This window comes from Mustelus asterias, chromosome 30, assembly GCF_964213995.1.
Source record: "Mustelus asterias chromosome 30, sMusAst1.hap1.1, whole genome shotgun sequence".
In the NCBI taxonomy this organism is placed as follows: Eukaryota; Metazoa; Chordata; class Chondrichthyes; order Carcharhiniformes; family Triakidae; genus Mustelus; species Mustelus asterias.
In genome coordinates, this window is record NC_135830.1 from 10,142,507 (window position 1) to 10,162,836 (window position 20,330).

Genomic DNA, 20,330 nt, shown 5'->3' on the forward strand with positions numbered 1-20,330 from the left:
CCGCCAGCCACCTGAAGTTATATGGCTGGAGGAGCGGATTCCTGAGCAGCGGCTCTCGCACGACAGCCGCTACTCCTGACAGGGGAGAGCTGCGTCGCGAGGCAAGCGTGTTCCAGACATTGAGGAGGTCCTAGTAAAAGACAGGCAACTCCTGCAGGGCGGTCGAAACATCCCAGATTTATATGCAGGAGCTGCACGTCATAATTCAGGCCGTGCAACTGATGGAAGAAATACGTCGCCATGGCACACCATCGTGAAGAAGACTCAACGTAAAGGTACCTCTGCAGGGTCTGAAGGCGGAAGGTCGCCACCTGTGTGACTGCCCTCCGCAAGCGGGAGATGCAGAACCACGGCAGAGATCCAGTGCAGTCGGTTGTCCCAGAAGAACCGCAGGAGGGTTTTCTGGAGATTGGTGACAAAGCCAGGGGGAGGGGTCAAAGGGACCAGCCGGTATCACAGCATGGAGGCGAGCAACTGGTTTATGACGAGAACTCGCGCCCCGTAGGACAGCACTCGGAGCAGTCCTGTCCAGCGATTCAGGTGGGCGGAGACCTTGGCCTCCACCTCCCGCCAGTTCGCCGGCCAGGATTCTTTGGCGGGGCAGAGATGGGCCCCCAAGCAGAGGCGGTTGGTCCTGCTACAGGTGAAAGGCCTGAGCTCCTCCGGAAGGGGGTCCATCTCCCACGGACCGACCTACATTCTCCCTGTATCTGTGTGGGTTACCTCCAGGTACTCTTGTTTCCTCCCACACTCCAAAAATGTGCAGATTAGATTGATTGGCCATGCTAAATTGGCCCTTAGTGTCGGGGATTAGCAGGATATCTACATGGGTGGACTGGGTGGGATCACTGTTGGTATAAACTCAATGGCCTCCTGCACTGTAGGGATTCTAAACCGTCTGTACTATCATTACATTGGATCCAATACTGTGTTCACTAACACACTGCAGCCTGACTCTTATATTATTGGAACAAACACTGTGTTTGTTACACTCAGAGTCAGTCAATCCAAAGTAAATCAAGCCAATCCATGACGAAGGGTCATCCAGACTTGAAGCGTTGGCTGGAATCCCTCTCCACAGTTGCTGTCAGACCTGCTGAGGTTTTGCAGCATTTTCTGATTTGAAGTCAGTGCTTTGCTGTGTTGTCTCTGTGCTCCATCCCCACTCTGATTGTATTGGAGCCTGTGTGTGTCATTGTTACACTCAGAGTAAGTCAGTGCTTTGCTGTGTTGTCTCTGTGCTCCATCCCCACTCTGATTGTATTGGAGCCTGTGTGTGTCATTGTTACACTCAGAGTAAGTCAGTGCTTTGCTGTGTTGTCTCTGTGCTCCATCCCCACTCTGATTGTATTGGAGCCTGTGTGTGTCATTGTTACACTCAGAGTAAGTCAGTGCTTTGCTGTGTTGTCTCTGTGCTCCATCCCCACTCTGATTGTATTGGAGTCTGTGTGTCATTGTGACACTGAGACTCTGTCACTGTGATTATTGGACAAGCAGCAAGTCACCGTCACAATGCCCGGCTGATTGACGGCAGCGCGGACCGATGGGAAGAGGAGGGGCGGGGTTGGAGGTCCGAGCGGGAGAGGCTGGTCCTCCAACCAATCACAGTGAATGAGGGGCGGGGCCCGCTTTGACTGGAGCATGCGCAGTGTGAGTAATGGCGATGGAAAACGGTTTTTGGTTTGGGCTCGGAAATCTGTTAGAGGTGATTGGCGGCACGGAGAGAGCAATGGATCGCCCAGGTGGGTGGAAGCGCTGCGTAAGCATGTTGTGTAAGCCGCAAACCGCGGAAGAGAACTTCCCGGACCCAGTTTGTACCGAACAGGGCTGCAGCTCCTCATGTTCGTCCGGGGTTATTGGCCGCAAATGTATTGGGGGCAATATGCAGCAGTGCGCATGCGCAGCCGCCATCGTTTTCGGGGGTATTATTGTCATTAAGTGGGAGGGGCTTGTTCCCCATTGTTCAGAATGGAGACAACTTGTCCATCAAACTGCATCAACCCTCTGAGTCCCAATGTCTTATTGATGAGGCAGAGCGGTGGCAGAGAAGGAAAGAAAGGGAAATAGCTTTGACAAAGGGTCATCTGGCTGTAAATACCGTCACAATGGGGAGAAACCATGGAAATGTGGGGACTGTGGGAAAGGGTTCGATTACCCATCCAAGTTGGAAATTCTTCAGTGTACTCACACTGGAGAGAGACCATTCACCTGGTCCCTGTGTGGGAAGGGATTCACACACTCCTACCACTTGCAGACACACCAACACATTCACGCAGGTGAGAGGCTGTTCACTTGCTCCCAGTGTGGGAAGGGATTTGCTCACTCCTCCAATCTGCTGAGACACCAGTGAGTTCACACTGGGGAGGGACCATTCCAATGTTCAGATTGCGAGAAGTGTTATAAAAGTCCTGTGGAACTGATATCCCATCAACGTGTTCACACTGATGAGAGACCCTTTAGGTGTTCTCACTGTGGGACTGGATTCAGACGATCATCTGACCTCACTGTACACCAATGAGTTCACACTGGTGAGAGACCTTTTAACTGCCCAGACTGTGGGAAGTGCTATAAAAGTTCTGGGGCACTACTGTCTCATCAATATGTTCACACAGGCCAGATGATTGACTGAAGCTTGTCCACACACAGAACATGTGTATGGTTTCTCCCCAATGTGAACAGTGCTTTTTCCTTTCATCTTTTAAATCTGATGATATTCCATTTACAATTAAATCTGTGTGAGTTAGATCCTGATGTAATGTTTGATTTCAATTTCCCGACTGCAAATTATTTCCTTCTAAAATCCTGTGAAATTGATTTAAAACAGTAAAATAGGAGTAAACGAGAACCCACAAAAACACAAAGGCAGATTGTGAAATTGAGCTGAATGAATCTGGTAACTTGTTGGGCCGGCACAAGGAAAAAGTGACCACGGAAGGTGCTCTCAGTGTGGGACTGGGTTCAGATGATCATCTGACCTTATTGTACACCCGCAAGTTCACACTGGGGAGAAGCCATTCCCCTGCTCCGTGTGTGGAAGGGATTCACTCAGTTATCCAACCTGCTAATGCACCAGCAAATTCACAAGAAATCTCAGTGATTGGATTTTGCTGTTAGTCACATCCTGGACTACACCAGCTTCATTGACGTCTGTTGCTACTGATGTTCATAAACTCCAACCCAGTTATAAGGAATTATATTCTGAATAAAAAGCAAGTCAGATCAGTTTGTATTAAACATAGCACGTTGAGTCTTTTTATTCTCAGTAACAGAAGTTAGTTCCATTTGAAGGTCTCTCCTTCCTTGTCTCCTCCATCGTCACCTCTAATAACAAAGTGAGGAGCTCATGGAGCTTCTTTGTCACTAAGATTGAAACAATCTAATCAGCTGCCTCTGCTGCTTCCCTCCCTTCCTCTAGCTCACCGGATAAAACTGTCTCCAAATTTATTCATTTATGGGACATGGGCGTCACTGGCTGGCCAGCATTTATTGCCCATCCCCCGTTGCCCTTGAGAAGGTGGTGGTGAGCTGCCTTCTTGAATCGCTGCAGTCCATGTTCTGTGGGTTGACCCACAATGCCGCTAGGGAGGGAATTTCAGGATTTTGACCCAGTGACTGTGAAGGAACGGCAATATATTTCCAAGTCAGGATAGTGAGTGGCTTGGAGGGGAACTTGCATGTTTGTGTTCCCATTTATCTGCTGCCCTTGGCCTTCTAGATGGAAGTGGCCATGGGTTTGGAAGGCGCTGTCTAAGGATCCTTGGTGAATTGCTGCAGTGCATCTTGTAGATAGTACACACTGCTGCTTCTGAGCGTCAATGGAGGGATTGAATGTTTGTAGATGTGGTGTCAATCAAGCGGGCTGCTTTCTCCTGGATGGTATCAAGCTTCTTGAGTGTTGTTGGAGCTGCACCCATCCAGGCAAGTGGGGAGTATTCAATCACATTCCTGACTTGTGCCTTGCAGATGGTGGATAGGCTCTGGGGTGTCAGGTGGTGAGTTACTCGCCGCAGTATTCCTAGACTCTGACCTGCTCTTGTAGCCAATGTGTTTATGTGGTGAGTCCAGTTGAGTTTTGGTCACTGGTAACCCCAAGGATATTGACAGTGGGGGATTCAGTGATGGTTGCACCATTGAAAGTCAAAGGGCAGTGGTTAGCGCATCTCTTATTGGCGATGGTCATTGCCTGGCATTTATGTGGCGTGAATGTTACTTGCCACTTGTCAGCCCAAGTCTGGATATCGTCCAGATCTTGTTGTATTTGCACATGGACTGCTTCAGTATCTGAGGAGTCACGCATGGTGCTGAACATTGTGCAATCATCAGTGAACATCCCCACTTCTGACCTTATGATGGAGGAAGATCATTGATGAAGCAGCTGAAGATTGTCGAGCCTAGGACAGTACTCTGAGGGACTCCTGCAGAGATGGCCTGGAGTTGAGATGACTGACCCTCCACAACCATCTTCCTATGTACCAAGTATGACTTCAACCAGTGGAAAGTTTGCCCCATGATACCCATTGATTCCAGTTTCGCTAGAGCTCCTTGATGCCACATTAGGTCGAATATCATGGCTTTTGAGGAGAGACTGAGTAGACTGGGGCTATACTCATTGAAATTCAGAAGAATGAGGGGAGATCTTATAGAAACATATAAGATTATGAAGGGAATAGATAAGATAGAAGCAGGGAAGTTGTTTCCACTGGTGGGTGAAACTAGAACTAAGGGGCATAGCCTCAAAATAAAGGGAAGCAGATTTAGGACTGAGTTGAGGAGGAACTTCTTCACACAAAGGGTTGTGAATCTGTGGAATTCCCTGCCCAGTGAAGCAGTTGAGGCTACCTCATTGAATGTTTTTAAGGCAAGGATCGATAAATTTTTGAACAGAAATGGAATTAAGGGTTATGGTGAGCGGGCGGGTAAGTGGAGCTGAGTCCACAAAAAGTTCAGCTGTGATCTTGCTGAATGGTGGAGCAGGCTTGAGGGGCCAGATGGCCCACACCTGTTCCTAGGGTGGCACGGTAGCACAGTGGTTAGCACTGCTGCTTCACAGCTCCAGGGACCTGGGTTCGATTCCCGGCTTGGGTCACTGTCTGTGTGGAGTATGCACATTCTCCTCGTGTCTGCGTGGGTTTCCTCCGGGTGCTCCGGTTTCCTCCCACAGTCCAAAGATGTGCGGGTTAGGTTGATTGGCCATGTTAAAAATTGCCCCTTAGAGTCCTGAGATGCGTAGGTTAGAGGGATTAACAGGGAAATATGTAGGGATATAGGGGTACGGCCTGGGTGGGATTGTGATCGGTGCAGACTCGATGGGCCAAATGGCCTCTTTCTGCACTGTAGGATTTCTATGTTTCTAGTTCTTATGTTCTCAATATCAAGGGCTGTTACTCTCACCTCACCTCTGGAATTTAGCTCTTTTGTCCATATGTGAACCAAGGCTGTAATGAGGCCAGGAGCTGAGTGACACTGACAAAACACAAACTGGGCGTCACTGGGCAGGTTATTGCTGAGCAGGTGCTGCTTGATGGCACTGTTGATGACCCCTTCCATCACTTTACTAATAATCGAGGGAGTAGACTGGGCCGGGTAATTGGCCGGGTTGGATTTGTCCTGCTTTTTGTGTACAGGACACACCTGGGCAATTTTCCACATTGTTGGGTCAATGCCAGTGTTGTAACTGTACTGGAAGAGCTTGGCTAGGGGAGCGGCAAGTTATGGAGCACAAGTCTTCAGTACTATTGCCGGAATGTTATCAGGGCCCATTGCCTTTGCAGTATCCAGTGCCTCCAACCATTTCCTGATATCACATGGAGTGAATCAAATTGGCTGGAGACTGGTATCTGAGATACTGGGGAACACTGGAGGAGGCCCGAGATGGATCATCCACTTGGCACTTCTGGCTGAAGATTGCTGCGAATGCTTCAGCCTTACCTTTTGCACTGATGTGCTGGGCTCCTCCATCATTGAGGATGGGGATATTTGTGGAGCCTCCTCCTCCAGTGAGTTGTTTAATTGTCCACCACCATTCACAACTGGATGTGGAAGGACTGCAATGCTTAGATCTGATCCATTGGTTGTGGGATCACTTAGCTCTGTTTATCACTTGCTGTTTTTGCCATTTGGCATGCAAGTAGTCCTGTTTGGTAGCTTCACCAGGTTGACACCTCATGTTTAGATATGCCTGGCTCTGCTCCTGGCATGTCCTCCTGCACTCCCAACTGAACCTAAATCTAAAGTCCATTTTTGTACTGGTTCTGAACTTGCATCTTTCTCCAGTTTATCTCTTGTCAGAACTAATCTTGTTGATGAGACCCCCTCTTCTGCTTCATTGACCTTATTCCCATCAACTGCTGATTTCCCAACTTCTCAATGTTAGCAAATATTGTGAACAGCTCTCTGTCCCTCTTCTTGCACTGTCTCTCACCTTCAAATCTAATGTCAACACGCATCCTAAAAAACACCACTGACCCCAACATCTTTGAAAAGTACTCCCCCATCCCCACCCCCACTCCACCCCCACCTCCGCCCCCACCTCCACCCCCACCTCCATTCCCCACCCCCACCTCCACCCCCACCCCCACCTCCACCCCCACCCCCACCCCCACTCCACCCCCGCCCCCACCCCCGCCCCCACCTCCGCCCCCACCCCCACTCCACCTCCACCCCCATCCCCACCCCCACCCCCACCTCCGCCCCCACCTCCAAACCCACCTCCGCCCCCACCCCCGCCCCCACCCCCGCCCCCACCCCCGCCCCCACCTCCCCCCCACCTCCCCCCCACCTCCACCTCCCCCACCTCCACCTCCCCCACCTCCACCTCCCCCACCTCCACATCCACCCCCACCTCCAAACCCACCTCCACCCCCACCCCCACCTCCTCCCCCCCACCCCCACCTCCCCCCCCACCCCCACCCCCTCCCCCACCCCCTCCCCCGCCCCCACCCCCGCCCCCACCCCCGCCCCCACCCCCACCCCCACTCCACCCCCGCCCCCACCTCCGCCCCCACCCCCACTCCACCTCCACCCCCATCCCCACCCCCACCCCCACCTCCGCCCCCACCTCCAAACCCACCTCCGCCCCCACCCCCGCCCCCACCCCCGCCCCCACCTCCCCCCCACCTCCACCTCCCCCACCTCCACCTCCCCCACCTCCACCTCCCCCACCTCCACATCCACCCCCACCTCCAAACCCACCTCCACCCCCACCCCCACCTCCTCCCCCCCACCCCCACCTCCTCCCCCCCACCCCCACCCCCTCCCCCACCCCCTCCCCCGCCCCCACCCCCGCCCCCACCCCCGCCCCCACCCCCGCCCCCACCCCCGCCCCCACCTCCGCCCCCACCTCCGCCCCCACCCCCACCCCCACCTCCACCTCCACCCCCACCCCCACCCCCACCTCCACACCTGACCCGCCCCCCGGTGCAACCTCCCTTTTTTCCCCAAAGTCCTTGTACTTGTTTTCCCCCACATAGTTACCCAGCATGCACCGAGAGGGTGGATAAGCCCTATCTTCAGTCCAAGAATCATTACGCAGGCGCAGTGCCGCACTGACTGGAGCATGCGCAGTGCAGCTGTTGGCAATGGGTGGATGGGGTGGTGTCGGAGCCGCAGGGAGAGCAGAAACTGATTGGAGACAGCGGGTGAGTGAGGTTAACTGGAGCCTGCAAGTGAGAGTGAAGACTTCATAAACACCCAGTCTTGGCCTCAAACCATAAATACGAAGCCCGAGGCCCTGTATGACCGAATTGGCAGCAGCCATCTTTCGAGAACAATGGGCAGCGCGACCGCCATCTTTATTGAGTGCAATGGGCAGCAGGGCACATGTGCAGCTGGCATCTTTTTAAGGGGGCAATGCATTATTGATTCCAGAAGTCAGTTCCTGGCCTCCAGAGTTGGTCTCTTTTTCATTAAGTCAGAGAAACATTGAATTATTGCACCACAGAAGAAGACTGTTCAGCCCGTCCTGTGTGTACTGGTTCTCTTTCACTAACAAGACCAGCAGCAAATATTCCCCATCCCCAGGTACGTGTGGGGAAGATGACGTTTGACCTCCTTGAACCGCTGCAGTCTGTGTGATGAAGGTGCTGTTAGGTAAGGGTTATAGATTATACACCCAGTGATGATGAAGAAACAGTGATATATTCCCAAGTCAAAACAATGTGTATTTATATAGCACCTTTCATACACTGGAACATTCCGAGGGGTTTCGCAGATGTGTTAGAAAGCACCATTTGACCAAGAATCATGTAAGTAGACAAGAGGGTGGATGGCCAAAGGTTTGGTCAAAGAGGTAATTTTAATGATTATCGTAAAGGAGGAAAGGAAGATACAGAGGGGGAGAGGCGAGGGGGAAATTCTAAAGATTATGGCCTTGGCAGCTGGGAGTGCAGACATCAAGGATAAAGTGATTAAAACTGTGAATGCTGAGGAAGCTGGAGTGAAAGGAGTGTAGAGACATTGGAAGGTTGTGAGGCGAGAGGAGATTGCAGAAAAATAGGGAGGGCGAGACCATGGAGGGATTTGAAAATAAGGATGAGAAATTTAAAATGTTGTTCCTTAAACATGAGCCTTTGTCGGTCAGTGAGCAAATGGGTGATGGGTGAACAGGATTTGGTGTGAGTCACCATATGGGCAGCAGAATTGTGATGACCTCAGGATTACAGACAGGTTGAGTGAGGGAGACTGGCCAACAGTGTGTTAGGATCGTTATGTCTGAAGGTAACAAAGGAATGGATGATGGTTTCAACAGCAGATGAACTGAGACTAGACTGGAGTTGGGTGATGTTACTGAGGTGAAAGAAAGTGGTCCTGGTAATGATGTGCATTTATGGTCAGATTCTCAGGTTGGGGTGAAATATTTTGCCGTGATTGTGAACAGTCTGGTTCAGTGTGTGGAAAGGGATTTCCGAGGAAAGGGATGGCGTCAATGGGTAGGGATTGGAATTTGTAACCAAGAGTGGAAAATTGGGCGGCACGGTAGCACAGTGGTTAGCACTGCTGCTTCACAGCTCCAGGGACCTTGGTTCGATTCCCAGCTTGGGTCACTGTCTGTGTGGAGTTTGCACATTCTCCTCGTGTCTGTGTGGGTTTCCTCCGGGTGCTCCGGTTTCCTCCCACATTCCAAAGATGTGCGGGTTAGGTTGATTGGCCATGCTTAAAAAAATTGCCCCTTAGTGTCCTGAGATGTGTAGGTTAGAGGGATTAGTGGGTAAAATACGTAGGGATATGGGGGTAGGGCCTGGGTGGGATTGTGGTCGGTGCAAACCCGATGGGCCGAATGGCCTCTTTCTGTACTGTAGGGTTTCTATGATTTTTTTTTTGAAAATAGATTCAGTTTTCCCAGATTAAAATGGAGGAAATGTCTAACCCAGAGATGGAGAGACTTTTCAGGGAATCAAAGGATTCGGGGGAGGGGGTGGCAAATTGGAGATAAAACCAAGATTAGCCACAATTGTAGTGAATGATGGAGCAGGCTCAGTGGAGCTTATGGTTTCCTCCTGCTCCTATTTCATACATTCTTATAGAGGCCAGAGTTTTGTGTAGACTCAGACCAAGTGGCAGGTTTCCTCCCCTGAAGGACATCAGTGAACCAGTTGGGGCTTTCGACCATCCAGCAGCTTTCATGGTTGCTTTTTCCTGGTGCCAGACCCACAAATTACCAGATTCATTCAGTTCAATTTCACAAGCTGCCTTTGTGGACTCTCTCTCACTCCCTTTTCTCTGTTTTACGTCAATTCACAGAGCTTTAGAAGGAAAGGATTTTCAGTTGGAAAAATCAGACATCACATCAGGATCTGAATATCATCGGATTTTTAACATGCAAGAAAATAGCAATGTTCACAATGTGGAGAACTTGTGGAAATCTGCGGACTGTGAGCAGGGATTCAGATCCCCGTCTGAGCTGGAAACTCATCAGCTCAGCGACACTGGGGAGAAGCCATTCACCTGCCCTGAATGTGGGAAGGGATTCACTCGATCATCCATTTTCCAGACACACCATCGCACACACACTGGGGAGAGACCATTCAGCTGTCCTGAGTGTGGGAAGGGATTCACTCGATCATCTGGGTTGCAACAACACCAGCGAGTTCACACTGGGGAGAGGCCGTTCACCTGCTCCAAGTGTGGGAAGGGATTCACTGGTTCATCAACTCTGCTGAAACACCAACGAGTTCACACTGATGAGAGACCATTTAAATGTCCAGACTGTGGGAAGTGCTACAAGATTTCCTGGGAACTGTTACGCCATCAACGAGTTCACACCGATGAGAAACTGTTCAGGTGTTCTCACTGTGGGACTGGGTTCAGACAATCATCTGAACTCATTGTACACCAGCGAATTCACACTGGGGAGAGACCATTCGCCTGCCCTGAATGTGGGAAGGGATTCACTCGATCATCAGGCCTGGTACAACACAGTCGAGTTCACACTGGGGAGAGGCCATTCACCTGCTCCAAGTGTGGGAAGGGATTCGGCGATTCATCCACTCTGCTGAAACACCAGCAAGTTCACACTGATGAGAGACCTTTTAAATGCGCTGACTGTGAGAAGTGTTATAAAAGTTCCCGGGAACTGATGCGCCATCAACTTGTTCACACTGACAAGAGACCATTTAAATGTCCAGAATGTGGGAAGTGCTACAAAAGTTCTGGGGAACTGATGCGCCATCAACGTGTTCACACTGAGGAGAGACCGTTCAGGTGCTCTCACTGTGGGAATGGGTTCAGGCAATCATGTCACCTCACTGTACACCAGCAAGTTCACACGGGGGAGAGACCATTCACCTGCTTAGTGTGTGGGAAGAGATTCACTCGGTTGTCTACCCTGACAAGTCACCAGCGAGTTCACAAATAATCAGTGACTGGATTTTACTATCAATCATATCCAGGAATGAACCATGTTCACTGAAGTCCATTTCTACTGATGTTATGTCAAGAAAATCTAAAAAATTGAAATATTTTCTATGGGTAATATTCTGCTCATTTTTTAAAACTGATGGAGTGTGAGAGTGGTAATTACAGCAGGAGACAGAGTGGCCGTGTGAATTTAAACTGAGAGTTTGATGTGTTAATGAGCCCAGCAAGACCTCAAACAGATGCTTATTCAAAACAGCTTAGTAGGGGTGGGTATAGAAAATAGATCTGAATGGGCTGTTTGTGATCAAAAAATAATATATGTATTCTGTGCCACAAAGTTGTCATGAGTAAAGTATGATTAAAGTGAATTTACTTTTCTTTTAAGTTATCGATGTTAAAATAAAGAGATGATGTTTATCAATTCTGGGAGAGATTAGTTGTGAGGAAATTGGGTGCGAATAGAGAGATGAGAGGAAAGAACAGAGTTAATGGGAAACTGAAACCTATGAAGGGAGTTGTTTCAGGTCTCGGTCAACAGCAGTAATAGTTGGTTAACTCCCAGAAAGCAGTGTGAAGGAGGCCGGATTTGAAAAGCCAACTGCTGTTAACCTCAGAAGCAATACCAACAGGAGTAAAGGCACTGAGTGGTTAAAATAAAAAGTTACTGGATTTTTATAGATCTTAAAATCTATAAGGTGTTGCTGGACAGATTGAACTGTTTAAAGTATTGATATTGTGTGAAGCCATTGTATTACTTTAAGTGTAATTCTATTTCATTTGTTTTTTTTCCCCCATTTCTTAATTAACATTTTGATTGCGATAAAACCATCACAAGAAGTCTGGGACATAATTTCCAGATTTCACAACCTCTCCTCATGCAATATAAATTGCAAACTCAGATTTGCTGTTGTGTATTTGGGGTATTGCTGTGTGTGGCATGGCCCCTTTAAGATGACAGTCATGTGATCACTCTGCGACATCATCAGGTCTCTGCAGGCTGCCAGTAGTTGGGGAATTTAAGCCTGCAGAATGCACACCGAAAAATAAACCAGTCTCAATGCTGTTTTTATTCAATCTTGTGTGGACCTCTTGAATTGTTCCCATCTCTGCATCCTCCCCAACCACAGACAGCACAATATTGAGCATAAACCGGGCCCTTAACATTAAATAAACTCCAGCTCAGTTATAGGAGTTAATATTCGAGATAAAAGTCAAATAAATCAGCTTTGTATTAAACAAGGTATATCTCGATCACAAATTATTTCCTTTTAAAGGGCTCTCCCTGTTACCTCCATCCTCACCTCCAACAAGTGTGAGGAGCTCATGGCATATAAGGTGACACAGTATTTAGCACTGCTCCCTCAGTGCCAGGGACACAGGTTTGATTCTGGCCTTGTGTGACCATGTGGAGGTTGCACGTTCTCCCCGTGTTTGCGTGGGTTTCCTCCGGGTTCTCTAGTTTCCTCCCACACTCCGAAGCCGTGCAGGTTAGGTGAATTAGCCATGCTAAATTGCACCCAAGTGTCCAAAGATGTGTAATTTCGGTGGATTAGCCATGGTAAATATGTGGGGTTACAGGGATGGAGTGGAGGGGAAGGCTTGGGTGGGATGCTTTTTCAGAGTCAGTGCAGACTCGATGGGCCAAAAGGCCTCTTTCTGCACTGTACAGATTCTATGGTTCCTTGTGACTAATATTGAGCCAATCCAATCAGCTGCCTTTGCTGCTTCCTTCCCTTCCACAGACCACCGGACCAAAGTGTCTGTAAAGTTCCTCCTTGTCTGAGCTCTATCTTTCTCCAGTTTCTCTCCTATCTTCTATCTCCCTCTGAGCTCATCTTGTCCATGAGACCTGCCTTCAACTCCCTGGACTCCATTCTCACAAAGCTGCTGTCCATCCGACTTCCCCACGTTAGCTGACACTGTTCACAATTCTCTCCCATTTCTTACTGTTTCTCTCACTGTAAATGTACCGTCATCACCCATCCTAAAAAAAACACTAAACCCCACTATCTTTGCAAATTACTGCCCCATCTCCAACTTCCTTTTCCTCTCCAAAACCCCTGAACTCAGTGTCCCCCGAGGATCTGTCCTTGGCCCCTCCTATTTCTCATCACTGCAGTCTCTGTGGTGCAATTGGTCGGCGCGTTCGGCTGTTAACCGAAAGGTTGGTGGTTCGAGGCTCCCCAGGGACGGAATTTCACTATTTTCGGGCGGCACGGTAGCACAGTGGTTAGCACTGCTGCTTCACAGCTCCAGGGACCCGGGTTCGATTCCCGGCTTGGGTCACTATCTGTGTGGAGTTTCCACATTCTCCTCGTGTCTGCGTGGGTTTCCTCCGGGTGCTCCGGTTTCCTCCCACAGTCCAAAGATGTGCGGGTTAGGTTGATTGGCCATGCTAAAATTGCCCCTTAGTGTCCTGGGATGCGTGGATTAGCAGGTAAAATATGTAGGGATATGGGAGTAGGGCCTGGGTGGAATTGTGGTCGGTGCAGACTCGATGGGCCGAATGGCCTCTTTCTGTACTGTAGGGTTTCTATGATGATTTCTATGATCTCCACGCTGCCACTGGGTGACATCATCCAAAAGCACCGTGTTGGTTTTCACCTGTACACTGACAACACCCAGCTCTACCTCACCCCCATCCCTCTCCATTCCTCCACTGTTACTAAATTATCAAACTGCTCATCTCACATTCAGTTCTGGATGAGCAGAAATTTCCTCCAATTAAAAATTGGAAAGACCAGTCATCACTAAAAATTCTGTTCCCTCACTACTCAGAGTAAGTCATCCAATTAAGACAGCGATGAGAAGGAATCTTACCCAGGCCCTCTCCCCCACTTATACCTGTAACACATTTACCATTTCTAATCCATCTAACCTGCACAACTTGGGACACTAAGGGTCAATTTAGCGTGGCCAATCCACCTAACCTGCACATCTTCGGACTGTGGGAGTAGACCGGAGCACCCGGAGGAAACCCATGCAGACATGGGGATAATGTGCAAACTCCAGACAGATAGTCACCCGAGGCCAAAATTGAAACCAGGGCCCTGGTGCTGTGAGGAAACAATGCGAACCACTAATGCTAATTTTTTCACTATGAAACTTCTCTGAAATAACTTGGGGTGCTTTCATTCCCGCTATTTTCATTTTAGATCTATCAGTAATGGACTTGCTGCCGTCTGGAACAACACTGTTTTCAGCACTAAGGTTCCGCTGTGATGTAATAGTCTTCATGACATCATCGCAGCAGGACTGGATGACATCATCAGAGTCCATTGTTTCTGAATGATCCACATCAATAACAACAGGAAATACTCATCAAGCTGAGCACATTATCTAGGCTGACACTGCAGTCTGACATTGAGGGACTGCTGCACTCTGACACACACTGCCCTTCACATGGATTCACTCAGTCATCTCATTTACTGATAGAACAGCACAGTTAGACTAGGGGGGACAACACTCAGACACTTCACATGTGCAAAGGGATTTCCTTAGTTTTCCTCAGTGGCTAACACTCTGATTTTAAGAGCTCAAAGCATTTGATCCAATGCCAGCATTCTTATTGACAAGGGGCAGTTTAACTGTTGTGTCTATGGGGAAAACGTGCTGAGACCCCAATGCATTCACTTCTAACTGTAGATGTTTGTTCTGTTGTCAATCAGACCCAGGACCGAACTGTGGTGGAGACCCTATGCTCATAGATTCAGAGAATTCCTACAGGAGGCCATTCAGCCCATTAAGTCTCTGCTGACATCAATCCTACCCATGCACTATCCCCATAACTCCAACTATTCACCCTGCTAATCCCCCTGACACTAAGGGGCACTTTAGCATAGCCAATTAACCTAACCTGCACATCTTTGGACTGTGGGAGGAAACCCGCACAGACACGGGGAGAACATGCAAAGTCCACAGAGACAGTGACCCGAGGCCGGAATTGAACTTGATTCCCTGGCGCTGTGAGACAGCAGTGCTTGCAACTGTGCCACCCCAGTCCTTAGTTACTATATCACTCCTTAGTTCCACATGAATCAATTTAATACATTTGTTATTGTGGCCCAATGGTACCAATCATATTCAGATCGCAAAGCATATTTTCTATTTAACAAAACCAGTGTGAATGGCGGGGTGATTACCCAACATTCTCTGCGGGTGAGAATGTGCCCTATCCACATTACAGCACCGTTTTGCGCAAACGCGGTCCCTGGCTCAGACCGGAGCATGCGCAGTCCGGGCTGTGACTGGCGCTGCGAGGAGCCGGAAAGAAACAATGGAGTGAGGTTCAGTAATGGAGCCGCTGGGTGACCGGGGAGGGATAGAAGCAGCGGAGTGGGCCGGGAGGCTTCATAAATACCCCCTAGAGTCTTCAACCCAGAATAAAATGTTCCTGGTCCCGCTTCAATTGGTACCGAATAGAGTCGGTGCTGAGCGGCTCCAGGCCCGTGTCAGCGGCCGCCATCTTTACAGGAACAAAAATATTCAGCAGGGCGCATGCGCTGAGAGCCTGGACCAGTTACCAACTCTCCCGGGTTGGACTGGAGTCTCCAGGAATTTTTTTATTCATTCAGAGAATGTTGGAGTCGCTGGCTGGACCAGTATTTATTGCCCATCCCTATTTGTCCTTCAACTGAGTGGCTTGCTAGACCATGTCACAGGGCATTTTAAGTGTCAACCACATAAAATCATAGAAACCCTACAGTGCAGAAAGAGGCCATTTGGCCCATCGAGTCTGCACCGACCACAATCCCACCCAGGCCCTACCCCCATATCCCTACATATTTACCCGCTAATCCCTCTAACCTACGCATCTCAGTGGTTTGGAGTCATATTTAGGCCAGACCAGATAAGGATGGGAGATTTGTTTCCCAATGCATCCAGGGAATGTGGCTGCTACTGGCTGGGCCAGCATTTATTGCCCATCTTTATTTGCCCTTGAACTGAGTGCACTTCAGAGGGCATTTTAAGAGTCAACCAACCACACTGCTGTGGATCTGGAATCACATATAGACCTGACCAGGTCAGGCAGCAGATTTCCTTGACTCAAGGACATTAGTGAATCAGTTGGCTTTTTACAACAATCGACAATGTTTCATGGTCATCATTAGACTTTCAATTCCAGATATTTATTGAATTCAAATTTCACCATCTGCTGTAGTGGGATTCAAACCTCAGTCTCTAAAACATTCAGGACATTAAAAAAGATATCTTTTGTTGTCATTTTCCATTGAACATTTCTCTTCACCGGATATAAAAATATTGAAAATGGATAAAAGTTGTTTGCCTAACTATCAATCATTATGCTATAGGGTGAGGAGTCTTTTTTGCTTTCCAATTGGCCCAGGAAGGCAGTGGGGAAGGATGTGTTGACTGATTAGTGGTTGGAGGATGGGCACAATAGAAAAGACGTGGTAAAACTTCCAGGAAACATTTAATCACAATTGGCAACTCGGAGGAGAGAATGTTGTGAATTTCTATCCTGGACTGACTGTGATGGTTTCTGTAAATTTACAGGGTGCTGGAAGTAGAGAATTGACAGACAGGAAACTCAAATCAAACATCACATCGTGATCTGATGGAGTCACGCAATACATCAGAACCTGAATATCAGCAGCATCTGAATGTGGAAGGTAACAGGTTTGTCGGTTCTGTCTGTGAGAGAAGATTTTGGATTTCAGTGTGACTGGAAAGGCCCCGAGATTCACAAACCCTGGTTAGACCACACCGGGAGAACTGTGCTCAGTTCCGGGCAACAGGACATAATGGCCTTGGAGAGGGTGTAGAACGATGTACCTGAGTGATATCTGAACTCCCAGGGTTAAATTAGGTGAGATTACAGGAAAATGTCATTCTGACATTTTCCTGTAATCAGATGAGGCCATTCAGCCCATTGGGTCCATGCGAGCTGTCTAGAGCAATCCAGTCAGTCCCATTCCCCTGCTCTCTCCTCATATCTTTGCAGCTTTATTTTCCTTACGTGTCTATCCAATGTCCGTTTAAAATTATTCATTGTGTCCATCTCCACCCCACTCATTGGCAGCAAGTTTCAGGTCATTACCACTTGCTGTGTAAAAGCATTCTTCCTCACATCTCCTGTGCCTTTTATATGCAAATTAGGAGCAGGAGCAGGCCACTTGTTCCCTCGAGTCTGCTCCAGCCTGTGGCTGGTTAAATTTTAACCTCAACTTCACATTCCTGCCTACTCCCAATAACCTTCCACCCCCTTGCTTATCAAGAATCTATCCAGTTCTGCCTTAAAGATATTCAAGGACTCTGCCTCAACCACTTTTTCCGAGAACCGGACCCACACATTACCAGATTCATTCAGCTCAATTTCACAATCTGCCTTTGTGTTTTAATGGTTTTCTCTCACTCCCTTTTTTTGTGTTTTAGATCAATTTCACAGGGGAATTGCAGTCCAGAAGCTCGAACAAAAGATAACATCAGTATTGGACAGAGTCGCTCAATTTATTCTGAACTGAATATCATCAGATTTTAAACATGGAAGGAAAAAGCACCGTTCACAGTGGAGAGAAGCCGTACACATGTTGTGTGTGTGCACAAGGCTTCAGCCAATCACCTGGCCTGTCAAACCACAAGTGCAGTCAAACTAAGGAGAAACCATGGAAATGTGAGGACTGTGGGAAAGGATTCATTTCCCCGTCCAAGCTGGAAACACATCGCCGCAGCCACACTGGGGAGAGGCCTTTCGCCTGTTGTGTGTGTGGGAAGGGATTCATTCAGTTATCCGACCTTTCCAAACACCAGCGAGTTCACTCCAGCGAGAGACCATTCACCTGCTCCGAGTGTGGGAAAGGATTCAGTATTTCAGCCGAACTGTTGAGTCACCAGCGAGTTCACACTGACGAAAGACCTTTTAAATGTCCAGCCTGTGGGAGGTGTTTTAAAAGTTCTGGGGTACTGATGTCCCATCAACGTCTTCACACTGATGAGAAACCGTTCATGTGCTCTCACTGTGGGACTGGGTTCAGACGATCATCTCAACTCATTGTACATCAGCGAGTTCACACAGGGGAGAGACCATTCAGGTGCTCTCACTGTGGGACTGGGTTCAGGCGATCATCTGTGCTCACTGTACATCAGTGAATTCACACTGGGGAGAGGCCGTTCACCTGCTCCAACTGTGGGAAGGGATTCACCCAGTCATCAGACCTGCTGAAACACCAGCGAATCCACTCTGGGGAAAGGCTGTTTACCTGCTCTGTGTGTGGGAAAGGATTCACTCAGTCATCTGGCCTGCTGAAACATCAGAGAGTTCACTCTGCGGTGAGGCCATTCACCTGCTGTGAGTGTGGGAAGGGATTTACTACATCAACCATTCTGCTGAACACACCAGCGAGTTCACAATGACGAGAGACCTTTTAAATGCCCAGACTGTGGGAAGTGCTATAAAAGTTCTGGGGAACTGATGTTCCATCAACGTATTCACACTGAGGAGAGACCATTCAGGTGCTCTCACTGTGGGACTGGGTTCAGGCAATCTTCTCAACTCACTGTACACCAGAGAATTCACACCGGGGAGAGACCATTCACTTGCTCTGAATGTGGGAAGAGATTCATGACTTCATTGCACCTGCTCAGACACCAGAGACTTCACAAGTAACTGTAGTGATTGAATTTTGCTGTCAGTGACATTCAGGACTAAACCATGTTCATTAGGGTCTGTTTACACTGGTAATAAACCCCAGCCACTTACAGGGGCTAATATTCTCACTAAAAGTCAAATAAATCAGTTTTGTGTTGAATATACGCATTGTGTTGAATCTTTTCGATATCTCTCTCGCAATTCAGATCCTTTTGAAGAGCTCCCCCACTCCCCTGTCTCCTCAATCCTCATCTCCAACAAGTTAGACTATTAGAACATATGTAAGAATCCCTACAATGCAGAAGGAGGCCATTTGGCCCATGGAGTCTGCACCGACTCTCCAAAAGAGCTTCTTACCCAAGTCCACACCCACCCCCTGCCCAATACCCATAACCCCGCAAGTCTACCATGGCTAATCCCTCTAAGATACACATTTTGGACACTAAGAGGCAATTTAACATGGCCAATCCACTTAACCCACACATCTTTGGACTGTGGGAGGAAACTAGATCACCTGGGGAAACCCACGCAGACAGGTGGAGTATGAGGATTTCATGGAGCTTCTTTGTCACTAAGATTGAGACAATCTGATCAGCTGCCTCTCCCTTCCACAAGGCCAAACTCTCTCTAAATTTCACCCTTTCCTGAGGCCTGAACCCACATCTTTCTCTAGTTTCTCTTCTATTGGGCCTCTTCGGGCTCATTTTGCCCATGAGCCCCACCTCCTGCTCCATCGACCCTATTCCCACTAAACTACTGATCTCCTACTTCCCTGTGTCCGCGGACATTGTCAATGATTCTCTCAGGTACTGTCCCTCTTTCAAATTTGCCGCCAGTACACCCTTGTCAAAAAACAAAGCCTTGACCCCACCATCCTTACAATCTACTCCCCATCTCCAGTCTCCCTTCCCTCTCCAAACTGCAGTGTTTAAACTAACACAAGACATACTAACACAAGGGCAGCATGCAGGCACAGTAGTTAGCACTGCTGCCTCTCAGCGCCAGGGACCCGGATTCAATTCCCGGCTTGGGTCACTGTCTGTGTGGAGTTTGTACATTCTCCCTGTGTCTGCGTGGGTTTCCTCCGGCTGCTCCGGTCTCCTCCCACAGTCCAAAGATGTGCTGGTTAGGTTGATTGGGCCATGCTAAATCGACCCTAATTTCAGGGAGATTGGCAGTGTAAATAGATGTGGGGTTGTGGGGATAGGGTGGGATTGTTGTCAGTGCAGGCTCGATGGGCTGAATGGCCTCCTCCTGTACTGGGTTTTCACAATCCCATTATAAACAATGTCAAATCTTATTTAAGAACACAGTTAACATATAATAAGAAAATTAGCATAATTTTTATCAATTACAAAAAAAGAACAACCATGATATTGTATAAACCTGAACATCCAAGTGTACTGTTCCAAATCAAACAACCCCACAAACAAATATCTGTTACTTAATGTTTGGGAAACAAGAATATGGTCCTGAAACAGACAATATAAACCTTACTGGAACCACACACAGACACAGCAAGATCCCAATCTTTATCTGCATGATCAGCTCCAAACAGCAAGATCCCAACCTACACCCCAAAGCCGAACCCTAACACTTCACTCGAACCAACACCTCACTCGACCCAACACCTCACTCGAACCAACACTTCACTCGAACCAACACCTCACTCGAACCAACACCTCACTCGAACCAACACCTCACCCTCCCTAATATCTCACCTTAACTAATACCTCACCCTAACCCTGGATGTGGTTCCAAACAGTACATTGGATTTATTATGAGTTAAAAAGGAAATTAATATTTTGACAAACTTCCCACGCCTTTGGTAAATGACAATTTCTCCATCATCCCTCTCCTGACCTTT

At 48.4% G+C, this 20,330-nt stretch overlaps 2 protein-coding genes and 1 pseudogene across 2 annotated transcripts in view; 2 read left to right on the top strand and 1 right to left on the bottom strand.

Moving 5' to 3' along the window:
* Nucleotides 1–20,330, bottom strand: part of LOC144480746 (uncharacterized) — a 44,024-nt gene that overhangs the window by 16,736 nt on the left and 6,958 nt on the right. The window lies entirely within an intron of this gene.
* On the top strand, nt 1,648–11,523 carry LOC144481027 (uncharacterized). The gene is made up of 2 exons (XM_078200664.1): nt 1,648–1,742; nt 9,739–11,523. The coding sequence occupies exon 2, from the start codon at nt 9,815–9,817 to the stop codon at nt 10,850–10,852; it is 1,038 nt and encodes a 345-aa protein (XP_078056790.1). The 5' UTR covers nt 1,648–1,742; nt 9,739–9,814; the 3' UTR covers nt 10,853–11,523.
* On the top strand, nt 16,250–18,602 carry LOC144481023 (uncharacterized; annotated as a pseudogene).

Coding starts and splice junctions, on each gene's coding strand:
- LOC144481027 (XM_078200664.1), top strand. CDS start 9,815: ATGCAAGAAAATAGCAATGTTCACAATGTGGAGAACTTGTGGAAATCT.